Source organism: Pholis gunnellus, assembly GCF_910591455.1.
Source record: "Pholis gunnellus genome assembly, chromosome: 3".
Taxonomy (NCBI): domain Eukaryota; kingdom Metazoa; phylum Chordata; class Actinopteri; order Perciformes; family Pholidae; genus Pholis; species Pholis gunnellus.
Window position 1 is genome coordinate 10,218,368 of NC_136529.1, and position 22,084 is coordinate 10,240,451.

Below are 22,084 nucleotides of genomic sequence, written 5' to 3' on the forward strand. Positions count from 1 at the left end.
GAGAGACAGACAGCAACAACAATAATAGCACAAAAGCTATAATAGGACTAATAAAAAATAATATTAGCAGTGAATATAATAGGATAATGATGATAATAGCAGAAATTATAATAGAAATAGGACTACTGCTATAATAATAGCAGCAAAATATGTGCTTCTAAAACCAGCACTTTTTTCTCTAACAACCAGCACAGAAACACCTGTTGAGCCGCTCAAACATGACTTTGCTTTGAGGGAGATGGTCACGTGATGGCCTTGGTTGACTTCGCTACGGAGCACGATCACAACAGAGTAAGTCAGCAGGGCTATCCTCTGCTGTGAGGCCCGATGTGGGCTGATTCATGACTCTGGGAGATTTAAACAGGCTGCACCGTATATAGCAGGAGAGTTTAAGCTTCCTCGATCGTCTTTCTTTTTCCTCACCTGTGTCGGTAGTAACACTCCGAACCACGCCGCCTCGTTCGTCACTGTTATTTTTCGGTCTGAACACCCTTCGAGGTGGAGGGGAGATGGTATCCTGGCCAGCCGATGCTTTCAAACACACCCGACTCATGTTGTCCCATCTCTGGTTGAGTCACCGCTGTTATCTGAGCTCTGAAGTCTTGTGTTGTGCTTCAGGCACGATGACCCAGAACATCAACAGACTGCCGGAGTCGCATTTAAAAAAACATTTTACTTCAGTGATTCAGCCACTCAAATATTTATGCGGAGATGATGGAGGCGGGCTTTTAACTTGTGCTCTAATGATGCAAGATTTGAGATGTGAAGTTATCAGGCTGCATTCCTGTGTGGTCCCAGACTTTTCATCAGACATTCAGCTCTTCGTCACTTCAGACTTTGAGGACCTTAAACTCAGTCTACCGGCCTTTCAGCACCATGTTCTTGTACACAGCACCCCGGATTCAGTAATAACCCTTTATTTAGTCTCCTGTTGTTATTGTGTTCAGTTATTTTTCAGACGTTGATTTAAGTGTCCCATAAGTCCATAGGTAAAGGAGAGTGACCGAAAAAGTCAGTTAATGGCATGCAACAGTGGTTTAAGCTAAAACTGAGCCCAGAAATCATCCACTGTACTCTGACTGATGTCCCACCTGCTCGTCACAGCCCGGATTCCTTTAATTTAGCCCTTTCTAAATTCTCAACACTCCTGCACACAGACCTCCTTCCCTCCTCATGATTTGCATGAGTCCCATCATGCCTGGTAAATTTTAAAGCCTTTTTATCCTTTAACCTCCTGCAGTCTCAGCCACGTGGTCTTGCTCATTTAACCTCAGTTTTTTCATTCAGGACCGGCCCTCGTGGTGCGAGCCCTGACAAAATTATCAATCACAGTGTTATTCCCTCGTCATTTTGCTCCTCAACCCAGACCGCCGTCCCGTCAGCCCACTGAAGCATCCCAGCAAGACTGTTGCTGTTGTTTTCCAGCCACATAATCCGAGCCTTTGTCAGAGCCACACTCCCATCCTTGTGTGAATAGTTTTCATGAAAGGCACATTATGTCTTTGTTGGCAAGAGAAGACGGGTGGGATCTACGTGGGAAGGCTGGGAGCTTAGTTTAGAGGCTAGTTAGCTTGTCAGTGCGCGTATGTGTGAATATGTTTGATTTCTTTTGTTTGTTTTTGAGTGAAAAGCTAAGAGATTAGCTTAGTCAGCTAGCAGGTGGGCTGAAGTATGTGGGTTTATTCAGAAGGAGGTTAGGAGATTAGTCTAGTTGTTTGGCTGGTGTGTAGGTTGCAGTCTCTTGTTGACATCTGTCAAGCTGCTGCTGCAGGATGGAGATGTAGACGCTAATCCATCAGTGTCTTTGACATGCTTTTATGTCGCTTAAGAGTCTTGTTCCTGTCAGTTTTATGAGGCTGCTGAATGCTAATTCACCCTGAATTACATCTCCAGGCTTGCCAATTACCAGACTCAAGACAGAAAATGAAATCCATAACTTGCTCTCTGAATGACCATTTTGGTGTAACACGAGGAAGAATGTAATGCCTTCAGACACACACACACACACACACACTGATACGCACTTGCTCAAATAGGAAATTTGTGACTCATGTTCGCTCGTCTTTTCCTTTTTAAATGTGTTGTGCCTGGTGCTCTTTTGACATTAGTGACACCGGAAGTAGTTGACACAAATAAACCAGTACAACTTCTGCTTTTGGGAGCTTTAGAGGAAGATCTTACTGACGGTTTCTCTCTCAGTCTGTCTCTCGTCTTCCTCAGATGAGCATCACTGACAGTAACGGCCAGCTCAATTTATAGCTGTGATTTTTATGCACACAAACCTTTCACATCAAGTCTGGCGCAGATTGATTCCGAAAAGATTCAGAAACCTCGAAGTGAACTTCGTCCACTGACTGGGACCAGGATCTTCATACTGGAGTCTTCATGTCTTTCTTCTTTTCCTTTTTTTTTTTCATGCTGACTGAAGTCTTTTAGCATCACGTAGCTATTTGTTTACTCTACTCTCTGACTCAGTAGTGTCAGTTAGTATCTAAAGCAAACTAACGTTCAAAAGGAAGTGGTCATACCAGACCAAGTAAGGCTTTCACAGGACAAAAAACCCTGCCGAGCAAGGCCTTCTTGCTTATATTTATTTGTCCTATCTTCTTTCAAAGGTTACGTTTTTTTTTCACATATAAAGAAATACGCCGATTTTTTCGTTTAGGTTTTCATCAAGCTCTTTAGCTTGATCTCATTCACGCTTCACCAATTTTTCTGTCTGAAACTATAAATCTTCCTGCCTGCAAATGTCTGATTTGGTTGCTTGTTTTTCCAACCAGTGAAGCAGCTGTCAGCACCAGACCTATTTTGAAATGTGAGACATGGGCAGTGATTTAGAGGTGTGTAACCAGGCCACGTAATGCCCAGATGCAATTTTCCGTTGTTTTCTACTTGTGACACAAATCCTGACACTGAAATGACCCTCAAGTCAGACTTTCTTTCTTTAGGACACATCGTCTTCATAAACGGTAGCTTCTGTAGCTGAATATGGATTGTCTTTCAGTGGTCAGTTAGATTTCAATAATGTAAAAGAAAAGCATAACAATTCTCGTGTGAAAAAGAGCGTAAAAAGGCCTTAAATGTGCTATCATTACAATATTCTTTCCACCGTGACGAAAACGCCGTCACAGGATGTTTGTCAACCAGTAGTGTTTCCAGTCAGTCAGCCTTTATGTTGTCTACGCATCTTTTCACCTCTTATTTGCCTTCCTGCTATCTGTCCTCTGCATCTGTGAAGTAATTTCATTTCCTCTCTTGTGTTGTATAATAATTTATGTACCCCACACACACACACACACACACACACACACACACTCCTGTCAGAGCCGCCTTATCTGCGTAGCCTTGGCAGTCGGTGCTAGAAAACTCCTGTGAATACACACAACTCGTTTTCCCCTCACGTCAAGGTGGTCTTTTTTTTTGTATTGTTGTTTAAGCACTCAGGTTAAGATTTGTTTTTTCAGGCGGCAGGCAGGCAGAGACAGAGATGGAGCACAGGTGACTGAGAAGACAGATTGAGGTTTTGTTTTTAAGCCAGCAGGGATGTACGCGGTACCAAAGGTGACGCTCTCAGCCATTAAATCATCCCGCAGTCACATCTGCTCGCCTTGTCACGCAATAACAGCTTCTGTGCTCAGTTCTTCCTGTCTGGATTAATCTAACCACTCCACACTCATTACTACAAGGACATTTATTGTCAGAAGTGTCACATCTAATATGTGCTAGCATATTTAACTGCTGTGTTGTGTGCGGAAAACAATGTAAATCCTTTTCTGCTCATTCATTTTCTGTTACTGGTGCTGTTAGCCTGTTGATGTCAATAGGATGCTGAAGGAAAGAATCTGCTGCTGCTGTTTGCATTTTCAAAACTGACTTTTGTATATCTTCTAATCTGCTTCCCCTTCTCTTTCTTGACATCTCCACCCTGTTTCTTTATAGTAACGTTTGTACCTCTCTAGCTGTCGTACTGTGACTTGCTCTCGCTCTTTCTCTCAGATACTAGAAACCTCTAGAGTTTGCACTTCAGCTCATCCTCTATGTAAATCCATAAAAACACTCTCCTCTGCGCACCTCAGCTTCTCAAGGTTTCCATGGTGAGCTCGTGCAGTGTGGTGAAATACTTAAAGATGTAGTGTAAGGAATGTACTTTTAATGGAACAATGTAGGGGTGGCAATCACCAGAGGGCCCACAATACGACGACATGATACCAAGCCCACAATATGATCTTATTGCGATTTCTTAACATATTCTTAGCATAACGTCAGCCCTAACACTATATAAAAACTAGATCACATAGCATCAGTGTTTGTGCTGCTCAATAACACCACAGCCTGCATGTTCGCTAGCTAGCAGTGGCGTACTGGCCATCTGGCATACAGATAAGTTCAATGTTTCTACTTGCGTCGCCTTCTTTGTGTACGTAAGGAACCTGAAGACACGGAATGATGAATGACACCACCAATTTCCCCCAGAATTTCCCCCCTATTTTTTTTTTTCTACAAAAACTTTTATCAATCCCCAAAGGGAAAATGAAAGATAAGGTATCCACATTGGCTGCTGACTGAACCAGGTCTCGTTAGATGTTCAGTCTAATCCTGAGCTTTTTCAGGCCTGTCAAGAAGACTCTGTCCTATAATTTCAGAAACGTTCCAGAGGCTCTAATGTTTGCATTAAAGGAATCATTTGGCGGGTGACTTAAGTGGTTTATAAAATGGATGGATTTATTTGGTTCTTTTCTTTTGGTTTTCTCCATTTTGTTTGTTTGTCACCGACCGTTTTTCCCCCCATTTCCTCACTTTGTTTAAATCTTTCAGTGGGTGGAATCATAAAGGGATTAACCGCAGTCAGCAGATTTAGCATTTCATCGCGACAGATGACTCATTTTCATTTCAAAGCACAGAGTCGAGAACTGACAACACTCCAGTGGCTTCTCACGAAAGTGAATGAGCTCTTAGGTAGAAAAAAACCCCCCAAAACATGCAGCTGTTTCTGGAAACAAAGAAGGATTTTAATGACGTTTTTTCTTTGATGTGCTGTACATACAGGGTCCCAACATAACATTTGATAGATCAGATTCAAACCCACAACTTTACCAGCACACATAATAGCATTGGCTCATGCTGATGTGCCCCGTTCACACTGAAAACAAGACTTTTGCTCTGAATCCTTCAGTTTGCTGATTATTTCTGACCCTCCCGCTGTGACAAAGTAATCCCATTTTTTGACTACATGTCTGCTCCTTGCACTCTCTCTCTCTCTCTCTCTCTCTCTGTTGTTTTTCTCACTTGTCTTCTCGTTTGTCTTTGTTCAGCGGCGCAGCACTGACGCACTCGCACCAATTAGCTCTGATGGAGAAAACTGCTGTTGCTGACAGCAGCTAGATTGGAGGATAGTTTACACGGAAAAATTCTCCTTCCACCCCACCCTATAATCACACCCAGGTTTAACGAGGAAAATACTCTCTGTCCCTGTCTCTGTGGATGGGTGTGTGTGTTATGGGTGCATTTGCAGCCTCTGTCACAGATCCAGGGAACAACCCACACAATAGCTGAGATGTGTTCAAATTGGCTTAATGTGTTCCCAGTTTTGCACTCTGCAATATGCTATAACGGACTTTTGCCGGGATTGGGTTTGACTCTGTGATGGACTTGTCGTTTGTTTGTGCTCTTTGCGTCAATTAGTCTCTTTTCATCCATTTCCTGCGATGATTAAGGTGCAGCTGCATAAATGCAACACAGCTTACTCACTGTATGAATCATATGCTGCATCAGACTGAAAATGATCAAATGTAGCGCTAATGCACTTCAATTTCCTCCAAACAAGAGGAAACTGTGGATGTCTGTCGCCAGAGTTTTCACATTACTTGATGATTTTGTTAAAAACAACAGATATGTGCTGCAAAGTGTTAACTCGTATCTGTTACGCTATTATTATTTTCTGTCTTGCCTTTGTATCTCTTGTTCACTTTATATCACTTTTTATCAATCTTTATCAATTCCTTACTTCTTTTTCCCACCTTCCTCACATATCTAACTCAATCCGAGGTATTATACCGGCAAGTATTACAGCCCCAACAATATAATTTATTATTTATTTCCCCCCCTTTCTTTTTCACTACAGTGTTGTATAGATAACTATGAGGAGATGGTGAAGATCCTGCTGGGCCGAGGAGCCAGCGTCAACGCTCAGGACAACGAGCTGTGGACGCCGCTGCACGCCGCCGCCACCTGTGGCCACGCAGGACTGGTCAAGATGCTCATTGCACAGTAAGACATGCAGATATGCTACACCAGGGTTTCCTGCAGCGCTCTATAGTGGAAGTGAAATAAATAGTACTTAGTATTAAATGAGGACTCCGGTTTGAACCATCATCTAGAAAGTACATCTGAGTTTTTGCTGTGAAGTTGAGAAAAGTAAAATCAAACAATCTCATCAGCCACAACCAGGTGCTGATGGGTAAGAAAAACAAAACTCCCCAAGCAGAAGTTAGTTTGATTTAAACTCTTGGATGCACACTTTACCCCGAAGAGTCTGAAGTTGAAGTTAGATTAAAGTTTGTATTGACCGGCCTGACGAATCGTCAGTGGCTGCTCATCAGACAGAATGGTGGGCAGCGCTAACTGCCTTTTGCTAAGTGCTTTCCCAAGGAAAACTGTACACACACACACACACACACACACACACCTCAGTCTGAAATGAATGAAAACACTGTCCCCAGTGAGCCACTGTAGGCAGTTTGTAGGAAACTATGAATTAGTTTATTTAATTAAGTTCTGGGCAAGAGAAATTAGGTGTTTATCTTCCTAAAACAACATAAGCTGCAACCTGGAGGAGCAGAAGTGAGCACCTAGAGAGTAGAGGCAATGCCCAGAAGATCACACACTAATAGCTGTAGCAAGAATTGCGCTGTAATAAATAAAATGATTTAAAAAACAATGGTGGGGAAATGACGCTGTCCTCAAGCATTACCGGGTGTTTGAAAGAAGCACAGGACCTATTGGAGAAGGCAGATACTGTTAATCATTATTATTTAACCATTATTTTATGTAGTGATATGGCAAATGTATGAAAACTGCTTATAATGTATTCAAATTGACGTTCAGTACAATTAATTGGACTTTTTTTTTATCTGATGCAATACAGTTTTAATTACAATTTGCTCTGAGACATTAATTTAGACAGCAGACTTTGCTAAAATGTGATATAATCATATCTGCTCAGTCAATAAAGGGTAATATTTAATTGTCTCCCGACCCTAGGACATGTAATGATTAACAAAGTTGTTATTAGCAGTCTTTGTTATGTAAATGTCTTTTATAATTCAATAATGCTGATCCAGATTTTCCGGGGGCTAAAAAACTTCCTCGTGTCTTGTTGATTTATTTCTTCTGACAGATTCCCATCTGAACATATGGAACTCATTCTGTATAGAGTTACATACACATTGTAACATTAGGATTTGATTAGGTCCTCTGATATAACAGCATGTACACACACACACACACACACACACACACACACACACACACACACACACACACACAAAGAGACACGCACAGATGCTGACAGTATGTGAACACACTCCCATTGTTTCTGCCGGTATGCAATAACTAGAAACACACACACACACACACACACACAACATTTCAGCCACACTGCTGCCATCTGTTGACATACAGGACTTGTCGGTCCGCTCATTACATCACTCGGACTCATTATCCACGGGGAAATTAGTGATTAAAAAACGCTGAATAATGCTGGCCGACTTGTTCAGGACTGAAAGAATTGAATTAGCATCACCAATTAGTGCTTGAACTGAGATTTATTCCGCCAAGACTTTGAGTTATTGATCAGCTTTTCTTTTTTTTTTCCAGCAGGCCTTGGGTCTCCCAACTGATCAGAGTATAACATAGAGGCCTTAGAAGCATTGCCGATGTAAACAAACCTGTTATCTGAAAAATTATATTTAGCTGTAATCTAGTTTTTTTTCATCAAAAGCTTGTTAATATATAAAAAAAACATGATGTACACTTATATGTATATTTGGATCACAGATAATGCACATTTGTTGTAAACAAAGCTGTTAAATGCACATTGTTTTATTAACTTATACAATTTAACATTCCAGTCATTTATCTGCTCGTCTCCAACAGCGGTGCGGATTTGCTGGCGGTCAACTCTGACGGGAACATGCCGTACGACCTGTGTGAAGACGACCCAACGCTGGACATCATTGAGACGGCTATGGCCAACAGAGGTAGAGCATCAATATTTAAAGAGGTGGCGCGACCGCAGGCATCGGGGGTCCGTGGTCAGAATCTTTAAGCTGTAGCTCCCAGTTGATGAACACATTTTTCATACCGACAATGTCTGCAGTTTGAATAAATGACAAAATGTAGAAAAGTTATTCTGCCCCTGGAGGGAGTGTGCTGTGTCCACTTTCTTCAATATTATGCCAGTTAGATCTAACTTGTACCGCTATCATTTTACCATTACAGGCTTCTTAACCTTTATAGTTCGTGTGAAGCTGAGTCACACTGCTGTAAGACAGGCCCAGGGTTTCCACATGTACTTTTTTAAAGAACTGCATGTGAATCCAATCTCTGCTAAACTCAAGCTGTCCGTTACCGTTCAGCCTATAATGCAGATTACAGTGATAACGGTGGTGGATTTCTTTTTTTTAAATATATATATATAGATCCTGATTTCAGAGAAGAGGTAGACAAAAGCAGGCCTCTCATTTCTAGCATTGCCTCTTGTCACTGGCAGGTTTTATCAGCTGTAGCTAGCTAATTAAGCTAGTGTTAGCTCCATGAGTCGGTTGAAAATGCAGTCTCTAGCTGAATTTTTGATATTTCAAACTGGGTCATAGAAAAGCGCTCTTAATTATACACTTATTGGCCACATACATGATATTGTTTTGAAAAAAGGCAAAGGCTACATGTTTAAAAAAAGTTCCTTGTAGAAAACACATTGCAGTGTAGAGCTAGTTAGGTGGGTAACGTTGTGCCGGGGTCGCTGGAGTGTAAACTTCCCCAAAATCCAATAAGTGCAGGACAGAGCTGCTATCGTAACCATTACAGTGGGGGAGTAATACACGGGGGATTTGCTAGTCGTGAATTTTGGCTTTTTATTTCACTTTACTTGTAACCAACAAGCTAATATTGTTGGTGAGTGATGTGCTCCTTTGAAAGTAAAGCTCGGTTGCTGACGTAGCTAATAGATCTTTGTGGGAGGGGTCTAGCTAATATTACACAATTCTGTGTATTTGATATTCTTTGACCCCCAATCTCTGTCCTTACTTGTAACAAAGTACAAAGCCGCCTTAACCTTAACAGCGGGATAAGAGTGTCTGTAGCTTCTGGCAGCGTTCAAAGTATGTCAGCCACGGGAACAGATTGTTGAGGAATATGGCAGCAGGTTTGTGACCTCAGAAAGCACTTAGTGTCCCGCAGAGATTCAGGATTGACTCTTCGGGGTGCTCTGAGGTATTCACAGTTCTCTCACTCGCGACGGGATGCAGATTGGGATACTGTGTATATTCATGCTGTATCACTGTAAACAAACACACTCTGCACAGTGTGTCTGTGTGACGTGAGCGAGAGAGAGCTCAAGGAGACGTCGCATCAGTGAGGGAAGAGGGGGAAAGTCGCGCTGCGTTTTGAGAAGTGTTTTGCATTTCAGTCGGTGTCTGTGTGATAAGAATGAAGACTGACTCAGAGAGAGTCGGGGGACAGACGGCTTTATTTACACTGGAGTTGAATCACACTCAACCGTCTTAACAGAAGCTCTTGTCAATGTTTTTGTTTTCTGGTAAACAGTTACATCTACAGGCAGACGTGTGAACACACATTTTGGAGAACAAAGCCGCTAAATCTGTGGCTGCGAGGGCTTCGGGTGTAGAGAAATGCTGTAGTGTGAATGCAGAGGTTGGCTGCTGAAGTGTGGTTTGTTCAATCTGGGTCTTATTCTCACAATTGTCTTTATTCCGACTTCAGTTATACATTAGTCGTTTGTTTCTGAGTCCGACCAAAAATGAACACAGAAACTAGTCCCCAAGATTAGCTATAGTAGCTAACTGTAGACAGTCTCTGTAATTCAGTTCAATCTCTGATTTAGCGTTTCTTTCATCAGTCTTTCTAATGTGTTCCTGGGGTTTACTCCCCATATTCTCAGACAAATTGCCATCCAATGAAGCACTTACTATTAGAAATTTAAACCTTTGTGTATAGAGATCTACTTTCAGGGCAACTTGCTGCTAACCAACCTAGTGTTTGTTTACATGTGTCCGCCTGGCTGTGGGTTGCTGTCAATTTGGCGTGTGTAAATGTAGCAAAGAAGAGAAGGTTAAAAAAAAATACTGGAATTTTCCTCGGTCAAGGTGCCCCTCGGCATAAAAGTAAATCACAAACGCTTCAGTGGAGCTGCTGCGTGGTGAACGGGAGGAAACGGTGTGGACGCAGGGTGCTGCTGGAGGGCATCATGGGTACTCAGTCATATTTCCTCAGACAATTAAAGGTCTGAAAAAGCCTTTTTATGATAAGTGCTGCTTTGTAAACAAGTGTGGGGTTAATTACTTTTTTAACAGTGCAAATAGACAATAGACAATTCTGGAAAAGAGAGCGGCTGGGGGCTTGCAAAGGGAAAACAGAGACCGCCGAAAATGAGGTTCTCAGTTTACAATGGGATCTCTGGAGCCGCAGAATGCAGATAGCGGTACAGTAGGTGAGAAGAATGATTATTAAGCTGATCAAAGGAAGCGCGCCGCTGCTAATTGCTCCCGTAACATTATCAGCACTGAATTGCTGGATTAGAATTATCTCTCCAGAGAAGCTGCAGGGATGGGCACACGCACACGCACACGCACACGCACACGCACACGCACACACACACACACACATACATACATACACACACACACACACACACACATACACACTGCATCGACTGATCTGACTTTCTCTTGATCCTCCCCTGTTGAGCACAGTTCATCTATGATGAGCCGCAGTGATAACGGGCAAACGTCTAGCCGGAATTGAAGCTGGTGAACTAAAGTGGGGATGCAGAACAGTCAAACCACACAGCTGATGTCATTCTAATTCAAACCTAAGACTAGACTGTTGATGAACATGGCCGTAGCATTGAAGATGTCACCCACAAGTTTCTGCATTTTTAGAGGAGTTGATTTTGTTTTAAAATCACTTAATGATCAACTAATTGTTTGAGTAATTTGTTGAGCAGAAATACTAAACATTCGTTGCTTCCAACTGTTTGAATGTGAAGGTTTGCTGCTTTTCTCTGTTTTATATTATAGTTAATTGAATGTTGAACATTTTGGACTGGTCGGACAAAACAAGACATTTGCAGACATTACATCTGGCTCAAAGTGGATACAATGATCAACAGATTAATCCATAATCAAAATAATCTTTGGTTGCTGTCCTAATTCAATTTGGATTTATTTCTCTCTGCCGTTTTTGCCTTCTCTGTAGCACAACATGCCTCATTTAGGACTTAAAATCTTAGCCGTTAATGCACATTATAAATTTGGACATTTTGATTGTAATCAATCTTTTTACGACACCTCCTACATTGGTGACTCGTCAATAGATACAGAGGGGAGTGGTGACGTTAAGTGTAGCGTCTCTAGTCGTGTTTTTAGCCACAACTATGCAAGTATTGTTGTCATTGCAGGACACAGTTATCCTTGAAGTTTAGCTCACAAAAACAATGTTCTTGGCCCTGGAATCAGTCTTCAGTCTTTTCTTATTTATGTGACGATATAATGACTTCTTAACTACATTCGTCATAGTATGACAAGGAGGAATGTTTGTTGTATTCTACATTCTTTTAGATCCTTTGGGGGCATTGTTAAGCTGAAGGGCATCACTGTTGCTAAATCAAAACATGAGAGAAACCAGAGAGACGGATGCTTGCTGACAGAAGAACACAGAAGAAAACAGTAGCTGGAGGGATGCATTCAGACGAAGGGGACTGTCGTCCTGATTCCTGCTCCTTTAAACACCCTCGGGCTGTGATTTTGCTCATGAATTCAGAGAGAAATACCAATTTTCCTCCTCACCATTTGTCAGAATCACTGGTCATCCCCATATGTCTGTTTTGGCCGTGGCTGAAAACACGAGTGTGTCACTGAAACAGGAAGTTGACTTTAAAATGGCGGGCTGGAGGCTGGGATGTTGGCTGAGTGGATAGATTTGCATTCAGCTTCACTCGCCCAGGTTCAATTTATAACTCGTATGTCACAGGAAAGGTCGTAGGGCTGAAAATACTGACAATAACATATGCACAGTCTACAGATGCCTGTCTACATCCACGTTTTATTTCAAATACAAGTGTCCAGCTTCTGTTGATTCTCCTTCATGCTCCACAAAAACAAAGGTTTATCTTTAAATGACGAATCTCTGTGAATATTCAAACATATTTGAGCTTTTATTTCCAGCTGCTGTCACTTGAGGGACTTTTTCAAGTGACAAATAAATTAAAATAGTTGTCTCTTTTTAAAAATATCTTATTTGCATCCTCAGTACTTCATTTATTGTGTTTTTAGTAATTCACATATTCAGTCACACACTGTGAGAATATAAGCGTCACAGTTCTGACTGACAGGCTGTTTTCATTATACATTTCTTTAAATGTGCTGGACAGTCGGGCACATTACTGCTCAGCTTTGAGGGAAGAAGTCAAGTGTGGCTGTCACAGAATTGAGTCGTACCTGGCAGTGAGGCAATGAATTAAAGCAGGAATTTAGAGTGGCTGTGACAGACAGAATCACCTGAGCTTCAACTGGGCCAAACACCATCAAACTCTTTGGCAGAAGGTGGTAGGAAGGGCAGCATGAAAGAGAAATACTGTTTGCCACTGAGACGAAACAGTCAATTTATTTCTATCAGGTACTTAAGGTTCAAAGACTGAAGAAATGAAGGCAGCTCTGTATCGATCTTACAAAGTTAAATACATTGAAATAATTATCTGCAAATGCATTTACGTTAACCAGTAACATTATTTTAACTTTTTCTTTAATTTATGATGTTATAAATGACTCGTGTCTTAGTTTGGCTCATTGGTTTAGTGACTGCGATAAGTCAAACAAACACACATAAGTCTGTATCTGCTGCTTTCCCATTAAAACTTTACATTTTCTATACTTGCTGAGAAGTCTTTTATTGTGGACCCCATGACCCGTTGCTTGTAGAGAACCTCCAGTGTAATTTTAAAAATGATGTTGCTGTCAAACTTTCAGTACAAGCATTATGATTATGTGTCCCTGCTCCGTTATACCCGAGTTGCCGCTCTGTTCCTCCATGAGCCTCAGATCAGCGATGAACTGTCCCTGTCAGCATGCCGCAGTCTCATATCAAGGCTGTCGGGGGGGAAAAACAGTCTGCCTTGTGATTAACGCTGTGGTTCTGCTTGTGTATTTTGATTGACAGGCATCACCCAGGAGATGATCAACGAGACACGAGCATCAACAGAGATGAGGATGATGGGAGACGTTCAGGACCTGCTGAGACAGGGAGAGGAGGTTAACCAACAGGACTCTCAGGGGGCCACGCTGGTAAGACTTTGTACTCGTTCGTTTTGACATTTCTCCACCAATCTCAATTTAAAACAAGCTGACTAAATGGGTTTTTTTAAAGTTCAAGTTTATCATCAGTTTGACGATATAAGATATAATATTGCTGAATCAAAATGTCTCCTCTCTTAGGACCAGGGTATAAAGAAAATGTCAAAACATCAAACTAAATATTAAGTAGAATAAAAGTTTGTTGAGTTTTTGCATCTGACAGGGTAACAGAAGTATATAGAAGATATATACTGCATACACATGTACAAAGTAGCAGTTAATATTATACAATATTACTAGCATTATATGTGTATTGATTTAATTTCTATATTTTATTTGTAGGGGACCATGTACAATAAGTATACATACATTTTACCATGTGTTGTATTTCAACAGTTAGATTAAAGCAACCAACAATACAAATAACGACAACACTGCTGTAGATTCATGCAGTTCAAGTGCACTGACACCATGTTTATTAGACGAGCCGATATTTGAATATGAACGATAAGACGAGACATAATCCTAAAGTTGTTTGAGACATATAATTGTGTAGATATTATTGATCATTAACTCGCAGCAGTAAACAATACGAGACCAAACACTACAGAGCTACAGATAAGAATAACTCTATCTCTGCAGACATGCGTTTGAAGAACTCTTTTCAAATGATCAGACATGACAGGTCTGCACTGAGAGCTAAAAGGAAAAGGTGTGTCAATATTCAGAGGAGCATCTTTATTATAGATTCACCTTCTAATGATTATGCGCTCTACAACGCTGGCTCATGAGGCAATAGAACCTTTAAAGCTAATCAGTCATTTGGAGACTCATTATCGTCTTCTTCAGTGCAAAAGCAGCTATATGATTTTAAATACTTTGCAGATATGAAAAGGATCTGTTTGTGAGCCCTGAATACACCTGCTGTCACAATTTAAAAGCTACCTAACGGTAGATTAGAATAAACCTTTAATGATGAATATGTATGCGTTAAAGCAGGAGTAGACAACTTTGGAGAAACCAGCTAAGTAAGCGAGAGTTTGAACTGAAAATCGCTCCCTTGAGGCTCTTACTAAAGCCACTCCCCCAAAACATTTAAACGTACTACGACGAGTCCATGAGAGAGAGATTGTCATCACTAACCGTATCCTCCAAGCTCACGTCTCATTCACATGTGAGAAAACACGTACCATTACGTGGTTGGTAGGTAGACGGGCAGGTAGGCCACCCAATCATTTCATACGGGCTCAATGAAATGATTGGACGGGCTCATAACAGTCCTACAACAGCCACAGATGCCATATTATCAGCATTTGATTCATTGATTGCTGTCGGGATGTCAAGAGAATTGGAACAAAAAGTGTCTGTGAAGTTAATTGCCAAGCCTAGCTTTAAGGAAATACACTAACACATGATGACAAGGGACCAAGAATCATAAAGTAAAAGCTGAATACATCAAATTGGATGGGAAATAGACTTACAACTGGGACAATCTTGGCTGAAACACAATCCACCATCACCATAAACAAGCAAAAAGCTTGCACTCGTTTATTAATAAGAAATGCACATCTGACTGAGGACACATTTAGACTAAATATATTCATGATACCCACAGCAGTAAGGCAATAAAAGATATTAATGCGTCCATCACGTTCTTCTGTTTTCAAACTGTGCTTCCATTCGTGGAAGAATCACGAGTGTAATTTTTTTTAGAAGAGCGTATGATGTCAAATGCCTTGATGAAGTCTTTGTTTTGTAGCAGGGATTTTATCTACGTTGGGGGAACAACGTGACGGATTACTAGATGAAAATAGCCGGGGGACATTACATGGTAGTAGCCCAAAATAACCCTGTTAAGCTTTAAAGTCTAACTACAGATTGTCCCATTGAGCTGCGTGTCCCCTTGCTTTATGGGTCCAGTTAATCTTCATTCGGGCATGATGGGGCAAACTAGAGCATGCCTTATTAAAATCTCTGCCAAAAAAAGAGAGCAAGAGACCTGGAACTGGTAGGAAGTTATGTAAGGTTAATCTCTTTGTTTTCAACCGAAATACATTGTGTGTCCTTTTGATTTGATGCGCAGGAGCAATGACTTTCATCCCTTGTGGTTGCAAATGGGTTGATCAGGAGACGATTTATTAAATTCATGAAGTTACAGTCTCAGTTTAATTTAAGTGATGCAAACAAATGAGAGAGAAAGTACAACCTACAGTATGTTGCTGAGACTCACTGTGAATAACACAAGGTACTAACCAAATGATCAAAAACAGTAAAAATGAGAACTGAACAATAATGGATCTGAGAGATGATCTAAAGAAGTTAAACAAATATTCACAAACTTAAACTGTCATTCCACTTCTTGCATTAAGGTCATGTGAACAATTATTGGCAACGTCTTTTTTCACAGGTAACAAAATAACGTGTACAAAATGATACAAATTCGTCCGTTTTGAGGGAGGTTACAGACATAAACAGCCTCCCAATCACATCTACCAGCTGTTTAAAATGTACAGTTTCACCTAACCGACCTGTCTTTAGGCTATTGGAGAAAAACCGGATAAGACGGAGAGAGATTACCACAACATACTTTTGGCAAGAGGCAGGGTACACCCCAGACAGGTTGCCGGTGATATTGTGTGAGGAAACTCAAACTTTAGGGTTGGCAATATCGGTTCACCACATATCTCAATAGTATATACAGTATGTGTAAATATTTGTTTATACCCGATCCAAACTGCCATTCTCGATGGAGTGAAAAGCTTGCGGTTTTAGAGAGGAGAAAGAAGCGATTTAAAACATGGACAATGGTGCACATGTTCAGTATGCTAAGTATTATAAACGCTGTGATTTGTTTTCCACAGAAAAAGCTGCTTTTAAAAGGTACTTAGGCACGTTCAGTTTGCTCATTATATACATGTAGCGGTGTGCTACACGTGACAGAGAAAGAACGCCTTGCACTAGAATTGATTCAGTTTGTTAAAAAAGAAAAGAAAATGCTGTGTAATTGGTATGTTGGATCTTCTGTTGTGTGCATTCCTCTCTCTCTCTCTTCAGCAACACTCCGGTGTGTATGAGCTCACGTTGTCACCATGTTGCTCAAACTCGTTTCTGGTCAGACCAAGATGGATTCCTTCTCACTAGTTTGAGTAGTGTCTAAGGTTATTTGGCACCATAGCAACCAAATTACCCTGCTTGAGAAATAATCAGGCAACAGATGCGATGAAGGCTGGCGATGGCTTCGTTTTATACCTGTGTGCGTTTCTCAGACAGACTCACGGGGATTTGAAGGCGAGACAAAAGAAAATGTCCATTGAATACCCCAAACAAAAACCTCTAAACATACTGTACATCAACATGTTTAAATACCCAGAGCATTCAAGCATAGGGTTCATGGCATTTAAGAAACACAAAATGTTGAGCTTGTACGGTTTTCTCCTTTCGTTTCTCCTTAAAGGAGCTTTAAGGTTGTTAAAATCATCATCAATCATTTCGACAAGATCGCATACATACAGATTTTATATCAGCTTTTACAGCTCCTCGTCAAATATACGATGTAGCGCTAAAACAATTACTTTGTTTCTCACTTAGTACTTGGCAGCCGTTTTGATCAATCAATTCCTGATTCCAGCTTCTCAAATGTGAATATTTAATGTCTTTGACTGTCAGAACTGAGTGTTTGAACAATGTTTGGCTGAATAACACAACTTTGTACTGACTGTCCTGCTAGTGACAACAGTCCTGCATTTAAAAAAGGTGTGCAGTGATTCTCTGTGCTCTGCCCCTGTTATGAGTGTTTCCTCATACAAGTGAGTTTCTGACCTGCAGAGCGGGTTATCTCAGGTCAGCACGATCCGTTTTTTATCTCCAACTCATCATCTTGAAATGATGGCAGAGCTTTTTTTTTTTTTTTAAATGTTAGGGAAATAATATGACAAAACATTAGTGATTGAAGGTGCCCAGTGATGCATCCACATCCTCAAACTTGGACGAAAGTGAATATCTGATGTCGATTTTTACAGGTATAGTGTAATGTCTTTTTTGAGTTATTACTACAATATTCTTATTTGATCTAAATTGTGGCTTTAGTGTGAAATGCACGCTGGATTTTATGCACAGAGCACATCTATAGCAAATCCCATGCACTGGACAAATCTTAGTTTTCATTGTTTCCCTTGCAGCTCCACATCACAGCAGCTAGTGGCTACGTGCAGGCTGCAGAGCTGCTGCTGGAGGGCGGAGCTCGCATGGACCTGAGAGACTCCGATGGATGGCAGCCTCTCCACGCTGCAGCATGCTGGGGTCAGGTGAGGTCAACATAACAGGAAACAGATAAGCTGGCACAGATAGAGGTTTCCAAAACCATTAACATAATTTGCTGCGATTGTTGTTGTTTCAGATGCATGTGGCGGAGCTGTTGGTGTCTCATGGAGCCAGTCTCAATGCCAAGACCTTCCTAGATGAGACCCCCATCGGTATATTTACACCTCAACACTCTTATCAATACACCTGGTGGGGGGGTAAAGAAAACAAATGTCGTCTCTCAGCATGGTCTCGTTTACAGTTTGTTCTGCTTAAATGCTGATTTAGATCTTGTTAAGGTGAATCTAAACCTTCTTTTTTGCATTTTTGGTTGGTAAATGATTAAGTTTTACAAAGTGGGTGTATGAACTTAAGTATATGTTAACAGTCGGTGTTAGGAACTGGTAGCATCACTAAGGATAATAATTAACTAAACAAATTCTTTTTATAATCTCATTTCTCATAAACTCATAAAACATTTCCTGTCCTTCCTCCTCCTACATTTTAAGATCTGTGTGAGGACGAGGAATTCAGAGCCATCCTGCTGGACCTGAAACACAAACATGACATTATAATGAAATCGCAGCTCAAACACAAGACCTCACTGTGTAGGCGGACGTCCAGTGCAGGCAGTCGTGGGTAAGTGCTGACACCTGCTGGTGTTACTAGTGCTACTACAGAGTATTTACCAATGTTTATTTACGGCAGATTGAGGCAAGTTATACAAAAAAATTAAATCTGTGATCTGCACTGATAGCTCCCACTAAATTTAATTTAAAAGACTGTTTGAATTTGAGAGAAATCCTCGTCACTGCAGGGAGCTGTCAGTACAGTGCAGATTTTTTTGGGTCTGCCTTCTGTACAGTTTAGTAAATGTGTTTTTGATGTGCACAGCCGCCTCTTTTAATCTTCAAGTGTAACATTTAAGTAAACTCTACATGCGAGTATTGCACAACTCACTGGAACCCCATGTGTCCACAGAAAAGTGGTGCGGCGAGCCAGCCTGTCGGACAGACACAACTTGTGCCGTAAAGAGTACGAGACCGAGGCCATCGTGTGGAGGGGAGGGAGAGAGGAGGAGGATGAAAAAGAGAAAGAGTCTGATCAGGAGAATAACCAGGTGGTTAATGTGAGTCTTCAGGTTGTTTATCATTTATTACAGTTTCCTTGTAATCCTAGGCACAGTTTTAAAAGAAGCGTTTGAGAATTCCTCCTCTCAAGGTTCCTACGCAGTAAGGAAAAGTATGTACTTTGATTGTGGTCATTTCCAGCTCTGAATAAGTATGAGGAAAAAGAAAAGTGTGGAAAAATATTTGTGTTTCCAGACTATTGCTCCTATTCTGTTTTGTGAAATTTGAAATTCAGAATTTCTAAAAATAAATTGCCAGTGCAGCAAAAATGTTTTTCACGGTGTGAGAGAGCACAGGCCAGAGCAAGCTTGATGTTGTCGAAAGCAAGGCAAGAAGTATGGCATGCGACTGAACGCACACTCCTACGCAGAGCAGCCTCTATGCTTCTACGTCACATTGTCCAACGTCCTGCGTAGGACTGTGGACTGATGGCCGATGGTAATATGCAAGTTTTTACAGAGGGCTGGCTTAACAATCACAAATATAAAGCCTGGTTGGCTTAATATTTCAAATGGGAAAAGAAAGCAAGTGCAAACTTTGTGTTTGATTGACATCTCCAATATTGGGGAAGCGATGAGAAAACCGCAGCATTGAAACCTTTCTGACTGACGTGGATGGCAGAGTCACAGTGCTCCAAGCATTCCACACAGCTTTACAATTTAAAAACGCCACGCTACACGCCAAGCTAGACACTTGCTTGAACATTTCTTAAGGAGAAGTAATATAAGAGTGACTGGACTGGAGGACAAGATCAAAGGAAATCACCCAACTTTCTTAATGGAAAAACTAATCCTGAAATAAGTTTTCGACAACAACAACTTCTCCCTCCCCCGTGGTAGTGGTTCATATGATCTACTACGAGGCCAAGGAGCAGATTCTCCAGATGTCGTGGGAGAATTGGCTTTTACCGCTGATTTACTATGCAGGAGAGCTGTATCCGTGCAGAAAAAAGAAGCAGGGCGGAAGTATTCCTGCTCCAGTATGCATATATTTTTTTTATGATTTTGGTGGCAGTGCTGACAAATGAAGCCAATGTGGAAGTGCCACAAAATGTAGTTCCTGAAAGTGAGTCAATCTCCATAGTCTCTCCACTCCAGTCCCTAGACTCCATAGGTGGGTGCTGTCTCAGGTTGCCAGCTGCTAGCTGTCTGCGCTGCTGCATCACCCTGGCCCTCTTCAGCTCCCCCAACAGTCCACCGCTTTGCCTATTTTTAGAGTTAGGCTGTGTCGTCACTGCCAAGATAGCGACAGCCAGAGCCACTAACTTTCAGCTTCATAACGGCTCCTCAGAAACCTATGAGTGACATCACAGAGACCATGTCCATATTTTATACGCACCAGGGGTGTAGTATGGCAAAAAAAAGTCATAGTATAGCACGTGTATCTGCATTGTATGCTATCCTTTGTTTTATTACTATCAACCACACAAGATATGTATTTAGATTAAACCTTAATTGCAAAACATGAGATTAATAGCCAACAATCTAGTGTTAAGTATGAAGATAACAGAAAGATAGGATTTTCTACAAAACGTTGTTTTTTTTTTTGTGTCTAATCTAAGAGCCAATCAAGTCGGACACAAATCTAACCAGCATGCATTGTGCGACGATCGCTTGTGATCGATTCTGCGCAGGACTGTCTCGTACGAGCTTATTAAATGTAAAAAAGATTTAATGAAAAAAAGCCATAGTATATTATTTCAAAAGGCCATGAAAATAGTCATAGTATAGTATGCCCTCTAAAATGTTCATAAAGATGTCGTAGTGTAATATTCTATAAAAAGTCATATGGTGTGGGATAATATGTCTGACAAATGTTATAGTATAGCATGTAATAAAAATGTCATATTTAAAGTCATAAAAAGTCATAGTATAATCATCACATACTATATCAAAAATGGTAATTATATTATGTCATAAAAACAAGGTTCCTACGCAGTGTGGAAAATGATGTAATTGGATTTTGGTGATTTCTATGTCTGGAAAAAAGAACAGAGAAGATGGAAAACTCTCTGTTTCCAGACTACTCTCTTTTCTAATTCAATGGTGGATTGTACATTAACATAATAATAATAATAATCTGAAATGGTAGTATATTGAGAGGGAAAAGTACATTTCAAGCTTTCATCACAGAAGAGCCCCTCGTATACATTGAGCAACAATTTCTGAGGGGGACCTCTCTTTACAGTAGCAAATAAATGAGCTCTATAGCTGTATTCAATCTAAAAGAGGAGCCTGATCGAGAGATTAAAGTCATCTTTATTGGTGTTCTGCAGGTCAAGCCGCTCGTAGCTGTGGAGCTGCCAGACAAGCCCAAGCTTCCCACCATCCTCAAAGATGGCAGCAGCAAACAGAACGGCCTCATCTCAACGACGACGTCCACGCTGCCGCCGCAGCAGCAGCAGCCGCCCTCCAACGGCAACACGCCATCGTCTGATAAGGGCGGAGCCGCCACCACCAGCCCGCCCGCTCAGGAGGAAGCCTGGCCGAGAGAGCGCGCTCAGACCCTGTCTGAGCTCAAGAAACAGAGGGCTGCCGCCAAATTGTTGAATCACCCGTTGTTCAACGGTCACCTGGGTAACGGCTCCACAGACTCCTTCACTGATGCCAAAAACAACTCGGAGGACCCCCGCATGCCGCTGGTCTCCTCCAATGGCAACGCGGTTTACTACACGCCTGCCAGCGGCGACCCGCCGCTCCTCAAACTGAAACAGCCGATAGAAGAAGAGCAGCCGAACGTGCGAACCTGCTGCTGCGTGTCATAGCACCCTGGTCATGTGAGTGTTGACGGAACAAAAGTGCTTTGCACAGAGAAAGTGCTGTAGGAGGAGAGGAAGGAAGGAAGGAAGGAAGGAGGGAAAGAGGAGGTGTTCCTGTCTCTTCACATCCTTTTCCTCCCCTCCTTTAACCTTCTCCCAGAGAAGATGGCTAGCCTGAAGAATGTACCGAGTACCTCCCTGTCACGTCACTCCTGCTACAATAGGAGACATCTTCTGCAAATGCAGGCATGTGTCAAGCGTAGCAGAGAGGAGAAGAACCGAGCAGTGCCACCTTTATTCCTCCAGGTGTC

The 22,084-nt window shown here is 41.5% G+C and overlaps 1 protein-coding gene across 1 annotated transcript in view; it reads left to right on the plus strand.

Moving 5' to 3' along the window:
* The window catches only part of ppp1r16b (protein phosphatase 1, regulatory subunit 16B), a gene marked incomplete at its 3' end in the record, with an annotated part of 52,594 nt that extends 30,815 nt beyond the window's left edge, over nucleotides 1–21,779 (plus strand). The window contains exons 3-10 of the mRNA XM_079186706.1: nucleotides 6,122–6,267; nucleotides 8,155–8,258; nucleotides 13,453–13,577; nucleotides 17,765–17,890; nucleotides 17,983–18,058; nucleotides 18,395–18,524; nucleotides 18,867–19,014; nucleotides 21,291–21,779. Of these exons, the coding sequence (XP_079042832.1) occupies nucleotides 6,122–6,267; nucleotides 8,155–8,258; nucleotides 13,453–13,577; nucleotides 17,765–17,890; nucleotides 17,983–18,058; nucleotides 18,395–18,524; nucleotides 18,867–19,014; nucleotides 21,291–21,779 (1,344 nt within the window). The remainder of the gene's footprint in view (nucleotides 1–6,121; nucleotides 6,268–8,154; nucleotides 8,259–13,452; nucleotides 13,578–17,764; nucleotides 17,891–17,982; nucleotides 18,059–18,394; nucleotides 18,525–18,866; nucleotides 19,015–21,290) is intronic.
* Between the last annotated feature and the right edge of the window lie 305 nt (nucleotides 21,780–22,084).